We start from the raw sequence: 16,173 nt of genomic DNA, 5'->3' as shown, positions 1-16,173 counted from the left end.
GCAGCCAGCAGCATGCTGCTCGCCGGGACAGCCTGGCCCATTGCAGAACGAGACGGAGCCCACGAAGAGCCTGATCCCTTGCTCTGCGGGCCGGGGAACAGAGGGAGCCTGGCTAACGTCTCCCGGGGTGCACACTGGCCACGCGGAGCACCCACCCTGTCCTCAAGAGCAGAATTGGAGTTGACCCCTGGCAGGGGGCTGACCCCTGCTCTGACCCCTGCCTGTCGGGTGTAGAAAAGTAGGTGGGACTTCTGAAACCCCCATCCTGGTCAAGTTATTGAATCAGATAACCCTGCATCCCGGTGGTGGGTGCCCCCATTAAATACACTCAGATGTGGGGGCCGTGGCCCCCATTCACCCCATTCCGCTCTCCAGCCTGACCCCTGCAGAAAATGGGCATCCTGGAGAACGACCAGGGACTGCTGCAGACGACGCCAAGCAGACAGCCCCTGGCAGCGGCCATGCCCCACAGGGACCGGCTGCTGGCGCTGGTTCATCCAGGCAAATGCTTTCTTTTCCATTCCGCTCACCACAGAGGATCCTGTTGATTGAGAGTTTTCCTTTAGGGCCACATTACCTCCCCCAACAGGAAGATGTGGACCAGCCGGTGTCGCACAAACAGGGCACGGCCACCGTGTGGTTCTCACTATGCTGACCACACAGGACGAGTGCGCATGCTCATGGGATGCGGGACAAACCCCAACGTGATCCAGGCCCTGCCACTGCGGTGAGGTTTCTGGGGGCGCCCTGGACGACCCTTCAGAGTAGCAGACAAGTAACCATCCCCCGCATCCTCTCCAGAGCCTGGCAGCCGTCTGGGTTCTGGTGGCTGCTCTAGACGCTTCTGGGCACCGATGGTCAGGCCCAGGAGCCTGATGGGGAAGACTCGGCGCAGGGCACACACGGCCCTGTGACACACGATGGCACAGACCCCAGGGTATTGGAGGCGTCGGGTGGGAAACCACAGGGTCTGGAGTTTACGAGAGGCCCAGGGGCCAAGTCACGATGCAGGGCCTGGGATCCTGGAGCGAGGTGCACCGACACATCAGAGAACTGAGTGCTTCTTATGAAATGGCCCCTGGTGGAGACAGCTTTGCACTTGGGCCTGTGATGGTGGGGTCCACAGGTTGACTTGCACAGCTCACCATCCAGAGGCAGCCCCGCAGGATGCTGGTCCAGCCTTCTCGAGGCTCGTGCACCAGCCAATGCCCCGAGAGGTGGGCTGGGTCCTCCAAGTGCAGTGTCTGCACTGAATCTCCATCTGGGTCGGGTCCTCAGCCGGAGGGGGGCCATGAGCAGCTCCCCGCATCGTCACTCCCAGGGACCCAAGGGCAGTGGCTTCCCCTCCCTGCGGTCCTGAGCCCTGTCCATGGGCAGTCCTGGTCCCCAGAGGGGACGGGCTCTAGTCAGGGCTCACAGTGGGGGTCCATGAGCTACAGGCTATGGCTGCGGACACAGACCTGGACATCCTGTGTGCAGGGTCATCAGGAGGGAGGAGGAGTCAGCATGCCCAGAGGTGGCTTGCCCTGGCCAGTGGGTGTCTGTTCTTACAGGAAGGTGGCAGAGCCCCATCCTGCCAGCCCAGCTGACACCTGGATGCCCCCAGGGCTCTTGCCTGCTGTAACTGCACACACAGCAGCCACCCGGCCCACGGAGGGTCCAGAGTCCTCCAGGGAAGGCTTGGCTCTCACCACCAGGTGAGCCCTGCCCTGCGAGGTGACAGCTGAGGGGGAGAGGAGGGCAGAAGGGAGCCTGGAGGATGCAGAGATGGGATCAGTCAGGCCTCCAGGTCAAGCCTGGGCAGGCCTGCAGCTCCTCCCGCTGGGGGAGATTGGCTCAACTTCCTCTCTGGAGAGATGCTCCCAGGATCCCTGGGGGAGAAGCAAAGAGGATCCCAAACGTCCCACCAACCCTCCTGCCCTAGGCTCAGGGCAGTGCTGTGACTCAGCCACCGAGGCCAGGCCCCACAGGCTGCCCAGGCATAGGTGCTGATGCCACCACTCCTGGGAGTGAAGGCTCTTCTGAACCTGCCCTGCGGTGAAGGACATGTCCTTCCTTCCATCCGTCATCACAGGAGGAAGACCCCACCGTCCACCTCCCTCCCCTTTCTCCTCCGTACCTGGCAGCGTTCCCTCCCCTCAACCTCTTACGCCCGCAATCCTGTCTTGGCATCAGCTTCTGGGGGACCTTTGCTGATGGGCCATGTTTAATGTGTGTGGCCAGTTAGCAGGGCGCTCTCACGATGCAGTGGGCCTGGGACAGCCCCGATTTATAGTCTTTTCCTGGTGCATTTCCTTACAACACCCCAGTCGCTCTCGAGTGTCCTGGTTTCTAGGATAGAGAATTCCATCCATCTGCTGGCTTCCCAGTAATTGATGTAGAGACAGAGTGGAGAACGTGATACTAACAGACGATTCGTGCCTAGTACTTGCTCAGTGCGCAGCACTGAGTGATTGACATGTGGAGGTTCCAGAGGAGGGATGACCACAGGCCGTGGTGGTCAGGGTCACTGTGAGCAGTGGAGGGGCCTCAGGCACTCGCAGAATTTCCTGTTCAGAGAGTTGACGGCTGTGTAGGAATATGGTTGATTTTTGTATATTGCTCTTTCATCCTGCAACCTTGGTCTAATAGCTATTTTTATTAGCTCTATAGACTTTGTGTGGATTCCTTAGGAGTTTTTATTTACAAGATCGGGTCGTCCGTAAATAGGCAGAGTTTCACTTCCTCCTTCCCAGTCTTGAGGCCTTTTATTGGGTTTTCTTGCCTGCTCTGCATGGCTCGAACCTCTAGCACAGTGTTGGACAGACGTGGTGGGAGGGGACGTCCTGTCTCCTTCCTGACCTCAGGGGAAAGGTTTCTGTTTTAATCACCAAGTATGAGGTTAACTGTGGGTTTTTGTAGATTGCCTTTTTCGGGGTAGGTGAATTTCCTTCTATGTCTACGAGTATTGAGGTTTTCAGGAAAGTACGCTGGGTTTTGTCAAATGGTCTTTCTGCTTCTGTTGAGATGATCACCTGGTTTTTGTTCTTTTTTGAATATAAATACAGTATATTACACTGATTTATTTTCATATGTTGACACAACTTTACATTCCTGGGATAAATCCTTGTTTATATGCTGCTGGCTTTGGTAGCTAGTATTTTGCTAAGGAGATATATATATGTATCTTTATGTATATGTTTTTTCATATATTTTCATCTATATTCATACATTCGTGAGGGTTATATTGGTCTGTGCTTTTCTTACTATGTCTTTTTCTGTTTTAGCATCAGAGTAATGCCAGCCTGAATACAACTGCAGAAGGATTGCCAAGTGTTCTGTCCTTTCTATTTTTGGAAGTGTTTGCGAAGGATCGTTAGTTCTTTAGATGTTTGGTTGAATTCACAGGGGCACCATCCGATCCTGGGAAGGTTTTTGTGGTTGCTAACTCAGTTCTTGAACAAACGCTTCTCAGATTGTGCCTTGATTACTTTCCAGAGTTCTGAAAATGTTAATTTTTTTTTTTAAAGATTGGCACCTGAGCTAACAACTGTTGCCAATCTTCTTTTTCTTTCTGCTTTTTTCTCCCCAAATTCCCCCAGTACATAGTTGTATATTTTTAGTTGTGGTTCCTTCTAGTTGTGCCATATGGGGCACCGCCTCGGCGTGGCCTGATGAGCAGTGCCATGTCGGCGCCCAGGATTCAAACCAGCAAAACCCCGGGCCGCGGGAAGCGGAGCGTGCGAGCTCAACCACTCGGCCACGGGCTGGCCCCTGAAAACGTTCATTTTTACTCTTTGTCGTCAGTGTTCTCATTTGATTTTTGCAGGTCCTTTACGGTTCGCAAAGATATCCTCCGGTGTTCCAATGAAATTGGGATAGAAGAAAGAGCAGGTCTCGATCACTAACGGCACGCCATGTGTCCAGGGCTGTGTTGATTTTCCTCCAGGTATCACATCTGGAAGAGCAATTGGGTTAAAATGATTGCATTTGAGCTAATCCACACTCGTTACCCAGGAACCACCATCCTCCTGCTCAGGATAAGCAGGCCCCACGCTCCTCAGTCTCTAGAGGGGGCCCAGATTCTGCAGCTCCCCTCGAGATGAAGTCCTGCTTTAGTGTCGTTCTCCTGATGGGGAGGGGAAACCCTGGCACCCACGTGGCACGGCCTGTGTGACAGTCCACTCCAGAAGCTGGAGATCGCCTGGGGACGCTGGTGGTTGTTGAGTGTGTCTACTCCAGGGATATTTCCAGGTACGGAGGGGACAGCCACAGCGGGTTCAGAACAAGCAAGAAGAACCAGCACACGAAACCTGTGCAGCACAAGCTGAGCGTGGTGCTATAAAGCGCCCATTTTCCCAGGGCACGGCGCCAACCGCCACACACTCAACGCACTTCTGAAAATAATAACCGTGGATGGAGCATCCACTGCATCTAAATTCTACATTTTGCAAGCTGCTTTCGGGGGCTCATTTACGATTATTAATTAACCTGTCTAGCCAATGCCCGAGTGAGGAAATCTCAGAGAAAGCCTGAGGACTCAAAGCCATAAAATCACTAAATTTTACTTTTACAGTAATGAAACGCTTTTTAAAAGTGTCATATTATAGGGGCCGGCACCATGGCCTGGTGGTTAAGTTCAACATGCTCTGCCTTGGCACCCTGCGTTTGGTTCCCAGGCACTGACCTACGCTACTTGTTGGCAGCCGTGCTATGGTGGCTCACATACAAAAAAAAAGAGAAGATTGGCACAGATGTTAGCTCAGGGTGAATCTTCCTCAGCAGAAAAAAAAAGGGGGGGCATCATATTATATACTTATGCTAAAGATTTGCACTTGTAGGCACCTGTTTACCCTCTTCAGCAGTTTGGCTGTTAACAACTCTTTTCACGTTTTCCATATTGATACTCTTCTTTTACATAATTTATAATGTGAGGAATTTACATTTATGGCAAATGCGTTTTGAGTCCTGAAGCCAACCCTACGTGGCTCCTCAGGAACAACCCAGACAGTTTACTGTTGACTCATGCACCTGTAGCAATTTTCAGAGAGTAAAGTAAATGGTACTACTAGAAAGGAAATAAAATGTTATGCATAATTACAAAAACTTTCATTTTTCAAACAGCATGAGAAGCTCTCTTTCATCTCTGACGGTTGCTTTGCTGCCGTGCTGGCCTCGTGCCCAGCGGCTCAGGGAACCCTGAGGGAAGGCGCCCTGGTTCCCTCTGCTCGGCGAGGTCCCTGCTGGGATGCATCTGAGACAAGGTGTGGGGATGATGGCCTGTTACCTGGCAACCACGCGCACTCTGCTGATAGTTTCCCATGGGTACAAGTCCTCTGCATTTTTGGAAAAGCAGCATTTTAAACCAAAGGGTAGCAAAACACTGTAGGAAACGTGAGGGTTATTCCTCAAGGGAGGGTGGGAAGGTCACACTCCCTGTGGACGCAGCTGAGTCAGGAACGAGCTCTCGCCGCCTGGTTCAGGAGAGGCTTGCCGGGCCTCCTTGACCAGGGTGCAGCTTGTTTCAGACTGAGAGTCTGCTGACCGCCCAGTTACGAGGACTGTGCTTGACCTGGACGTCTGCTGATGGGACACAGGTGGTCACAACAAAACCCTGGGTTTCTGGGACAGAAATGCCAAAAGTCAACTTCGTTATTTACCCACTCAGTGATTTTTAAGTTCTGCATGTTACTCAAGGAAGAACCCTATTACAGAATGAAAGAATATTACCATAGAAAATGTTCTTCAATGACTTTAGCTGCTTTTTTTTTTTTTTTTTATCTGAGGAAATCTTCCCCTTTTTTTGTTTGCTTGAGGAAGATTAGCCTGGAGCCAACATCTATGCCAATCTTCCTCCATTTCATATGTGGTTCTCTACCATGGCATGGCTGATGAGTGGTGTAGGTCTGTGCCTGGGATCTGAACTTGCAAACTTGGGCCACCAAAGTCTCGCACACTGAGCTTAACTACTGTGCCACAGGGCCAAGCCCATTTCAGCTGCTTTTGAGAACAATTCAACTTAACTCTGATTTCCTCCTTATTCTCCTATGCTTTGCACATCTTAAATTGTGTGCAGGGTCTATGCAGGTCTTAAATTGTGTGCAGGGTCTATGCAGGTCTTAAATTGTGTGCAGGGTCTATGCAGGTCTTAAGTTGTGTGCAGGGTCTATGCAGGTCTTAAATTGTGTGCAGGGTCTATGCAGGTCTTAATTGTGTGCAGGGTCCAGGGGAGTCTTAAATTGTCTGCAAGGTCTATGCAGGTCTTAAATTGTGTGCAGGATCCAGGCGCATCTTAAATTGTGTGCAGGGTCCAGGCACATCTTAAATTGTGTGCAGGGCCCTGTACTCTCATCCTTCTGCTCCTGCTAATTGCTTTGGTTTAATTAACCCAGCATCACAGTTTTGAATTTGTCCTGAAAATTCTAGGGCATTGAAATTTCTGAGATTTTTTTGTTTCTTAGATTATCTTACTTTCCAAAATACTTCTTCATTGCTCAGCCCCCCTCCATGGTAGGGGCAGGCTCTGGGCACTGTCCTCCAGGACACAGGATTGGGATGTCCCCCCGTCTCCTGACTTGTCTGTGACATCCTTACCTTGATGCTCACAGGAGGTGCTGAAGCAGACTGCCCTGCATTTTGTGGACCTGAGTTATTTTCTGAAAGAGTCCCACATTTTCCCCTGGATATTTCAAACACATTTGTACATACAAATTTTGCAAATACGTGCACACACGTGACACCCTGTATCAGTTACCTATCGCTGTGTAACAACATCACTGCGGACTCGGCTAGCTGGATTGCAAATGTGACGAGCTGAGTGTAATGAACAGCAACAATTCAGTGTCTGTTCAGAATAATGGTTATAGCTCCTATTTCACAGAAAACAATATTGATGCTGCCTGCTAGCACGGAGCACGCCCATTCTGAGAGCTTTCCCTCTCCCCTGGGAGCGAAGAACAGGGAGGAGGCAGGTGCCACTGCTCACTCCTCACGTGGAGACCCCATGGAGAAGCTCAGGTGCCACCGTGTTCTCTGCGTGAATCTCTACCATTATAGAAAGTGCTGCCACTTACGTGAAGACGGGGGATGCACATTATGCTTTTTTTTTTTTTTTTAAAGATTTTATTTTTTCCTTTTTCTCCCCAAAGCCCCCCGGTACATAGTTGTGTATTCTTCGTTGTGGGTTCCTCTAGTTGTGGCATGTGGGACGCTGCCTCAGCGTGGTCTGACGAGCAGCGCCATGTCCACGCCCAGGATTCGAACCGACGAAACACTGGGCCGCCTGCAGCGGAGCGCGCGAACTTAACCACTCGGCCACGGGGCCAGCCCCTGCACATTATGCTTTTAACTCTCCTAGATATGGAGGCACACAGCATCACAAGATTTCACATGAGGAAGCCTACACTTTTTAAAAATGAGAAAATGTCAGGTAGGGGACTTTTAGTTAAACACAGAAAAACTTAAACTTTAACTTCCATTCATCCTTAGAACTCCACTATATTGACCGCAATTCAGTTTTAAAAAATGCACAAAGGTAAAAAAAACTGCAAGATGAAATAAAATAGAAAGGGGACAAGCACCTGTGAGAGATGCTGAGGGGAAGAGGGAGACGGGTCACGAGGTTCGCTCGCCCACTAAGCGTCTGGAGATGCAAACAGGAAACAGGGCAAATGGGGCCCGGGTCCCTGAACTTTGCAGAATCAGAGGCCCCTGGTGGCCCTGACAGCAGGGCATGGGGTGGGACTCAGCGCGGATGGAGAGCATCCCACAGAAACAACTGGAAATGGAAAAGGGAGGAGTTGGGTAAAGGGTCTCCCAGAAGATGTCGGATAAAGAAAACCCTTCATTCAGAGCAAGGACAGCCCAGTTCACCTGTCCTGAGCTGGTTTCCACAGCACTCAGGACGAGAAGTGGGACCCTCCTCTGAGGGACCTCCACATCCCAGACAAGATGCAGACATCCAGGGTCCCAGGAACATGGGCGTCATCCTGCCAAACCCCACGCCACAAGACCTGGCAATGAGTGTGCTTTTGCAGGCTAAGAATCTGCTGTTTTTATGTGTGGTTCATAAGCTAAGAGTCTATCACTGGTACTATTTTTGTTCAACTAAGGCAGTGAATTCTGTCCTTATTGATCCAGAATTTGAAATGCCCACGGGCTCCAGTAGATTAGCCACTTAAAACTATCCCCTCTTCCATCCTTTACTCTTTCATATTACTCACACACGTGCTCATATATTACTCACATACAAGTACACACACGTTATTCACGGGCGTGTCCCCAACACACGGACATAAGGACAGACTCTGCACTTCTTTCCTGATTACAATCCTCATCACCCAGTGGGAAAGCAGGAAGCCAGGAAGCATTTAAATGTTTGGGGACGTGTGCAGGTCCATGGATTATAAAGTCCAGCATCCAACAAGCACACTTTGATTTACGGCAAAGCCATTCCATCCTTCTCCATCTTGAGTATAATTTGATGACTCAGCTGTGCAGTCAAACCTAACTGATGCTTAGATTTCAGAATAATCTGATATATACGTATGTCAGTGACCCATCGACGATCCATCGTGTAAAGTTGACGTTCAATGAGAAAAGATGTGGAAACAGATGTATAATTATACATTGATTTAGAAAAATAAGATAATGTCCTGCAGGTGTTTTTCTCTTCAAGTAACATTTTGGGACTAACAGGATGGAAGCACCCGCATTGGCCGCGTGGTGATGGAGAGAGGTAGGCTGGTGACTCCGTCCCCTCACCGCCTGTGAGCACCGGCCCTGTGGGGAAATTCATTTACAAGCCTGTGTTCTGGCTTCTTCATTTGTAAATTGACAAGTCAGATTATTAAAAACAAAATCTAAGCTGTTTTCAAATCCATAATCTCTTCCACTCGGTGCCTCTGTCTCCCAGGAAGGGCCACAACCCCCAGTGGAAGACATTCAAACGATTTTGTTTCCGCATCAAGCGATTCTCACATCTTGCATGAGATACAGGCAAGGACCCAGCACTGGAGCCCAGCCCTGGGGGGCCCAGCCATCTCGTGACGCTGCTTCTGGGAGTCAGGCGACACCATTAGAGATAAGCAGCGTGACATGCAGTGTTCTGATTCCTACCGGAAAGGGAGCGGCTAAGGAAAGAAAAGCTCAGGCTTCTCAAAGGGAGTGCCAATTATACAGTGTTTATATTGTTTTAATTTGAAAAGAGAAACAGTTATGTATTCTTGCATTTTAACTTTTATGAGTGTGCTAAATTCTTCCAGCCAGCACCCCAGGACTTACAGGCCACCCCACCAAGCTCTAGGAAGGAGACGCACACTACAAACAACTTATCCTGTGTTGAGGGCACCGCCGATGGTTTCCTGATGGTTAGTCTACAATGAGTATCTGCAATTGCAGATCACTTCTACTGTAGCAATTTGTAAATAGCTACCATTTTCCTCCCACTTTCTATTTGAGCCATTTAAAATTAAAAAGAAAATACCACGGTAACTGCAGCACCAATTTGCAAATAATATCAATCCTAGGACCGCCTATGACATGTAAAGAAATACACACACAGTGCAGAATGAGTACAGCTACACTTTTTTACTGTTTGAAAAACTCTAATTGCATAATTGTAAAATGTTACATAAATTCCCTTAAAATATATCCCTCACTTTGTTTTAAAAGTCTTGTTTTATTAACAAACAAGAAGGTAAACTTTACAAGTCAGGGAAGGACAGTGAGGGCACGGGACGCATGGAGGGGCTTCGGGGCGGGAGGTGGGCAACAGAGCCGTGCGGCCCCCCATCTGTCCTCTGAGACATCGGGCGCCAGTGAGCCCCCCTCACTTGTAAACGCGGCCTGGAGGTCACCAAGTCTGCAGCCAGCTCTGCATCGTTCAACTTACCATCTCTGTCTCGATGCTACAAATGGGGAAACGTGTGCACCATTCACCAAGATCTGTCCTTAAGTGACTGTATTAGTTGAGAACTTTAGATTTACAGGAAAATAAAACCCCAGCAAGTCCTAGCATATAAAAAAGAATAGCAATTATTAACAGACAAATTGCGACAGAGGTGATGTGGAAAAGGACACCAAAAAGTAGATGTGAGATCGACAGGAGAAGCAACATGGAGGCCAGGCATTTCTTCCCTTTCCTGACGTGGACACGCTGGAGGATCCCCGCTCTCCGGCACAGGGCAAGCAGGGGCAGGAGCGTGTCTTCTGTCAACTGGTTCTATGGGACCTAACTGCAGGTTCCTCGTGAGGGTTCATTTGTCGGGGTTCGGAAATTAATGACTAGACAGTTTCCTTGGAATCCCCTGTCATCCATTGCTCTCCTGGTCTGCTCCCCAAGAAGCTCCCACCGGTTTTGGGAGCTCTGAGACATGGATCTCTGCATCCTGGAATTGAGACTAGGAGAATGAATTTCAGGGTGATTCTGGTTGCTCAGCTTGGGGGGTGGTTGTGGCTCAGAGTCAGCACTGTAGGACTTTGCGACCGGGTGGCCATGCACGTGGGAGTCTATGGTGGAAACAGTCCGAGCTTTAGAAAAGTCATAAAGTGACTTGCTCTCGAATATTCGAGAAAGAAGCTCCATGGAATACAGTCTCGGGAGAGCAGAGCAAAGTTGGGGAGACCTTTGGAGAAAAGCCAAGCCAACAAACAGCAAAGAAACAGAAGAATTTACCATGACAAAGAACACTGACAAATGACCGGGCGTTTAGGGAAATAAATTTACTATTATGTATCATCCAGGTATCTCAGATGCAAAAAAATACATTTTCAGTATTAAGAATTTGTGGTTCTATCTGCTTTTCAATTTCAATTAAAAAAAAACTTTGTGAAATCAACATTAGTCAGGGCACTGCCAAATGTCAATCACGGACCTCGATGGCATAAGATGAAGGAAAAAAGTAAAGCATGTACGGTCCGCTCTGCACCGTCCGAACGTCGTACCTCCACCCCCGAAGACGAGCACGTAGTGCCAGAAGCATCCGTACTCACCGTGGGCATTTGAAGGAAACATTAAATAAAAGCAATGCAAACAAACCAGCAATGATACCCCGAGAGAGGAGTGCTGCTTGGCATCAACCAACAAAGAGAAAGGCAGAAAGGCTGTTTATTTTTGGCCACGTGGCTATGGCTCACAGAAGATGTGAATATTCAACAAACGTGGTCAAGAAGGATGTTCAGTTCTGTGATCACAAAACGCAGCCTCCTGTGCGAGTAAAGCTGAGCCTCAGGTCCCACTGGGACAGACGGCTGAGGGCCAGTTTCCCTTTCAAAACCCCAGCGGCTAAGCAAGCTAAAATTCAGTTTAAAAGCACATTAGAGCATTGGAAACAAACATGGATTATGATGATACTGATTCATGGTGACATAAAATGCAGTGACGCAAACGATAGCTAAGGGATAATGCCATCAGACCCTCTGTGAGGCGGGATTTGTGCCCCACGGTTGCGTCTCAACCTGTTGCTTTTGCAAAGGGGACTTCTAGCCCTGGGGAGCCCCAGGCACAGGAGAAGGGCAGCCTGCTGAGAGACTGCGTCCACCCTGGCTCCTGCTCAGAAGAAGTACTCCTTCTGGTTTCCGCAGACCGCGCTCTGCAGGCTGAGCTCACACCGGAGCCCGGTTGGGGCATGGACTGGGTTCTCTGGTGGCTTTGCCTCCTTGGTTGAGTACAAGTTCTTCTGCTGATAAAGGCGGATGGCTATGGCAGCGACGCACAGCAGGACAAATACCGCCACAGCTATGACACCTGGTGAGGGAGGAGGGAAGGCGGCATCAGACCTCAAACGGTAGCATTGTATCCAAGCACATGCCAGCCTGGCTTCACTGCCGATGGTCCACATCAGATCACTTTCGACGCCCATCAAGCCCAGATTCTGTTATAAGCTTGGGCATCGAAGCTTCAGGGATTTCTACGTCAGGTGGTATCATAAAATTTGAGTTCTACCAACCTCATACGGATTGCTCTATTTTATGCCCTTATAGTCAAATTACAATGGGATTCATTTAATGCTTCCGGAAGTAAATAAGCGTATGCCTCAGACCATGAGCACTGTCCGTGTTAGGAAGCAGACAGGTTCAAATTATTTTAAAAGTATAGAATGTATCATCATACTTTCCCAAAGTTTTCAGTATTTTTGTTAATAGAATTAAGTTGCATGCATTTTAGTGAAATTAATTTTAAACAACTTCGGTATGGCAGAGTGACTTTTAGCAATATGAAAATGGTCTCTGTCACTAAATTTATTATAGAAATATATTGAATGTGGGAATTTATGGGATCCAAGTGACTTGAGGTCTCCCCCTGAAAATGTTTTGATGATTAAAACCAAAGCTTGTGGTTCTCAACTTTGGCACACATTAGACAAATTTCACCAAAATCTCCAGGTGCGAGAAATTGATGGTTTTAGAAAGCTTTTCAACGATACTTACACACATTCAAGTTTGGGAAAAACACCAAGCTATTTCATAGCAAAATGTTTACTCACGCTATTTTACCGGTGGAAATTAGATGTCAACTCTAAGTTGCAGAATTAGTACACAAATGTCAAATGTCATTTCCCAGTTATATATATTGAGGGTCGTTAATACAGGTGTTGACGTATCCTGCCATTACTGAACATCAGAAAACACGGTTGCTACTGAAACAACCATGGAAACAGCTTGCCGTCCCTGTGCAGGTGGTTGGTGAAACCGTGGTGGAGTCCTGTGGACTCCGAGCTTTGGCTGGCCTAATTAGGCCCACATGCTGTGGGCACATGCTGGGCTGGGCAGAGCCTGCAGCAAACTGAGCCCACAAAACAGCGTTTGCACACGCGGATTCTAACGGCGGCAGAAGGAAGGCAATGAGCACATGCTGCTGCATCTGCCAGGAAGGGGAGCAGCCCACATCTTAGCCAGCATTCCAGGGCTGATGTGCATTGTCTCATCTTGGAAAAAAACGACAGAGAGGTTATAATTATTTGGATGTCTCACTAGAGGTCTTTGCTTTAGAGAGAGAGAGATTTCATCCAACCTCCACACTGAGGTCTGTTGTAATTTGCAGTAAAGAAAGAAGCTGACTTTGCCTGTAAAGTGATGGTCACCTCCATACCGGCAGGGGCAGTAGGGCCATGGGGCGCCTCTGGGACTATAGGAGCCACGCAGAAGTCTGTCTCTTCAATTCTGGGTTGGTTTCATGGCAAGACTGGTGACGATCAAGAATAACTTCACCTTCAGTTACTGTCCAAAGAAACTGAGGTCATCTGAACAGTTTGGGCAGCTGAAACAGCTGGGGCGGGGGAGCAGAATGCGAGCTCCGGGTAACCGTGTTTTGGGCAGTCAGTCACAGCAGAGGGACCTAGTTAGACCCCCTGTCTCCACCTCCACCCACTCGCCAGCCTGGCTGTCACCAAGACACCCTCTAGTCACCTCCAATCACTGCAGAGTCTCCCCTGGTCGCGTCAGCCATGGGCTCCCCCTCATCCATCACTCCGGAATGTTCTACAGCGGGAGAAAGGAGAGTGAGTGAGAAATCCACAATGCTAAACCAGAGTGGAATCATCCCATAAAGTTGGAGTTTACGTTGTTTTAGCTTTAGAATCGTCAGCTCGTACAACTGGCCAAAGGGGCGGAAGGAAGGTTGAGATTTCAGGAGCCCGTGCCAGAGTCTAGGCCCGAACGACAGACATCCGGGTCTGTATGTCGCCGGGCCCTCGAGCGCCCCCGTGCCCGCGCCGCGCCCACCTGCTCGCACGTGCGTGCGCTCCCGCGCCGCGCCGTCCCCGCCTCCGGCCCCGCAGTCGGACGCCGCCACCGGACCCCGCACCAACACGCGCGCGGGGCGCCCAGGGCGCAGCGCAGCCTTCAGCGGGGCCGCGCGCTCGAACTGCACGGCGGAGAGGCAGCCGGAGAAGCCCCGCGCGCCCGCCCGCGCCGTCTCCGCGTCCACGTGGCCGCCGGGCTCTGCGGGAGGGAGAGCGCGGTTAGTGAGGCGCCTTAGAGGGATGCAGTAATTGGGGCGCAGTTAGTGGGGAGCAGAGAACACTTCAGCATCTTTATTTAGTGCGTATAGTTCGTGTTTCCAAGCAGGTTATCATTATCCATTTAGATGGACAGCGGATATAAGGATGCGTTTGTTCCTAAAGGGGTGACACGTCCCCAGCTCACGCTGCGGCCCCTCCTCCTGCTCTTCTCTTCTGGGCTCTGATTTGCGTTGATGGATCAGGTTTCCTCTCTTAGGGCTGGAGGGGAAACTTGCTTGGTGCCCCAGAGCATCCTCCTCCACCGCTGCAGAGGAGACGGACGCCAGCCTCGTGCTCTGGTCTTTGTAACTCGCTGTTTCTACTGGAGGCCGGTAGGGTTCTCTCCGCGATGGCAGTTCCTGCATTTTATCTGACGTGACTCAGCCAGGCGGACCTCGGCGACCCCTGTCACCACTGGGGTTTGCTTCATCTCAGAGAAACGCTCTGCTGCTCCTTCTGAGTTCTCTCGCTCTCCTTCCGTGGTTCCAGCTGCCCCTCCCCCTCCTGGATCCTCCTCCACATCCTCCTGGAGCTCTCGGGGTTTTTGACGCGGTTTCATACGTTTTCGGGCACTCTAATCCAGCGGCAGCGAGGACCCCTCTCCTCCGGTTCCTCTGCTGACTCTCAGCTGAGGTTCCTGCGCGTTCTTCTGTTACTTTACTCAGATCTCCTGTCCTTCCATGAGGCTTTATGGGGGCGCTCCTGTCCCGCTGACAGCTTCACTTTGTAGGGACTCGTCCCTCTCACTGTGAGTCCCTTGGGCGTCGGGTTGTTTTCCGTGGGATGTAGATGCTGCCCCAGCACGCGTCCCCGACGGCCAAGTGTCCTGCAGGGCTGTCCTCAGGCCCCTCTGCCGGACACTCAGATTGGTCCAGATCCTTGGAGATAGCCGGTTCCGGGATCCACAGACAGGCCTTCTCCAGCGACCCCAGGAGGCGGGTTCTGCCCCAGTGGCTTCTCGGTGCTCCCCCAGGCTCCCTCCAGCCCAGGGGGACCCGCCCACAGGAGCTGACTCGGCCCCACCCCACCTGCTTGCTGCCCGGTTGACCTAACAATCGTGCTGGAAAGAGGCCAAAATGAGTGTCTTCCCTGTGGATGCCTGGAGTTGCACCATTCATGCTTTCTTTAGCGTAAACCTCTTTTCATCATTAACGTGTGTTTGCATATCTCTATATCTATACATCTTTTGTAAGACATATGTCCTTAGAAAAATGTGGAGAGGGTTGCACACGCTAGTGCTTGAAGCTTCGTCCTCGTCTTTCCTTCACTGTCTTTTGCGCTCTTGAGAGATCAGACTCAGGACAAAATATAGCGGAGCAGGTGTCCAGGGAGGGAGTGCAGGGGGTTTGGGGTAATCGCCCGAAGGGTCGGGCAGTGGGGTGACCATGAGCTGGCACAGGTTTCCTCTGCTTCGTGATTTTCAGTAGAACTGGTCAGAGTGTCTCAAATGAAAGCATTACTGTTTTTAAACCTCTCTCTTAAGAACAAAATTTTCTAACTCTTGAGAAGAAAATCAAATTTCTGAAATCTCAGGTTGTGAAAACTCCCTCCTCACTCAGATTTTTAGGCAGCTTTGCCTTATCCATTAGTGTGAATTGTGTGTTCCATGAAAAGAACAGCTTCTGCTCTTTTGAAGAATAAATTCTTTAACCCAAGGGCTAAGGGAATAATCAGATACCAGCACATTGACAGCTGCGTGAAGAGCGTCTCCCCTGGGCACTGGGAGGAGCGTTTCTGGGGCGGGTGCAACAGCAAAGGCAGAGCCTTGGGAAACTACCCTGCGTTCCTGGATCTCTCCTCCCAATAAAATAGTCAGAAAGCTCACCAAGAAAGCGAGTGCTTCATCTCACAAGCATCGAAGGTGGAAGGAATGAAGCAGACACTGAACAGCATGTACTGTAGGATGCTTCCATGTGAAGTTCAGAAACGGGCCGGGTGTGTCTGTGCTGCTGAAAGCTGGGAGAGGCTGCCATTGGCGAGGGACCCACAGGGGTGTCTACGGGTTGGTCACTTTCTCTTCTTGGTTAATCTGTGTTCACTTTGTCAAAATTCTTCCAGCTGTGCATTAAAAATGTTGCACTTTCCCCTACATATGTTATACTTAAAAGGTTCAAGAAATACGAATGTTCCAATGGACATGGAATTAAATGGGGAAATCTGAGAAGCATAACATCATCTTTAACTTAGAAGGAGA

General features: G+C 50.1%; 1 protein-coding gene across 1 annotated transcript in view; it reads right to left on the bottom strand.

Annotated features, from left to right (window-relative positions):
• Positions 1 to 9,545: 9,545 nt before the first annotated feature.
• LOC106844898 (contactin-associated protein-like 4) overlaps positions 9,546 to 16,173 on the bottom strand; it is a 171,046-nt gene continuing 164,418 nt past the window's right edge. The window contains exons 22-24 of the mRNA XM_044751479.2: positions 13,702 to 13,920; positions 13,387 to 13,458; positions 9,546 to 11,725 (exon numbers count right to left, since the gene is read on the bottom strand). Coding sequence (XP_044607414.2) covers positions 11,532 to 11,725; positions 13,387 to 13,458; positions 13,702 to 13,920 — 485 coding nt within the window. The 3' untranslated portion in view covers positions 9,546 to 11,531. The remainder of the gene's footprint in view (positions 11,726 to 13,386; positions 13,459 to 13,701; positions 13,921 to 16,173) is intronic.

The sequence above is a fragment of the Equus asinus genome, chromosome 19 (assembly GCF_041296235.1).
Source record: "Equus asinus isolate D_3611 breed Donkey chromosome 19, EquAss-T2T_v2, whole genome shotgun sequence".
NCBI lineage: Eukaryota > Metazoa > Chordata > Mammalia > Perissodactyla > Equidae > Equus > Equus asinus.
The sequence above is the reverse complement of the archived record's forward strand: the minus strand, read 5'-3'. Positions and strand labels throughout refer to the sequence as shown.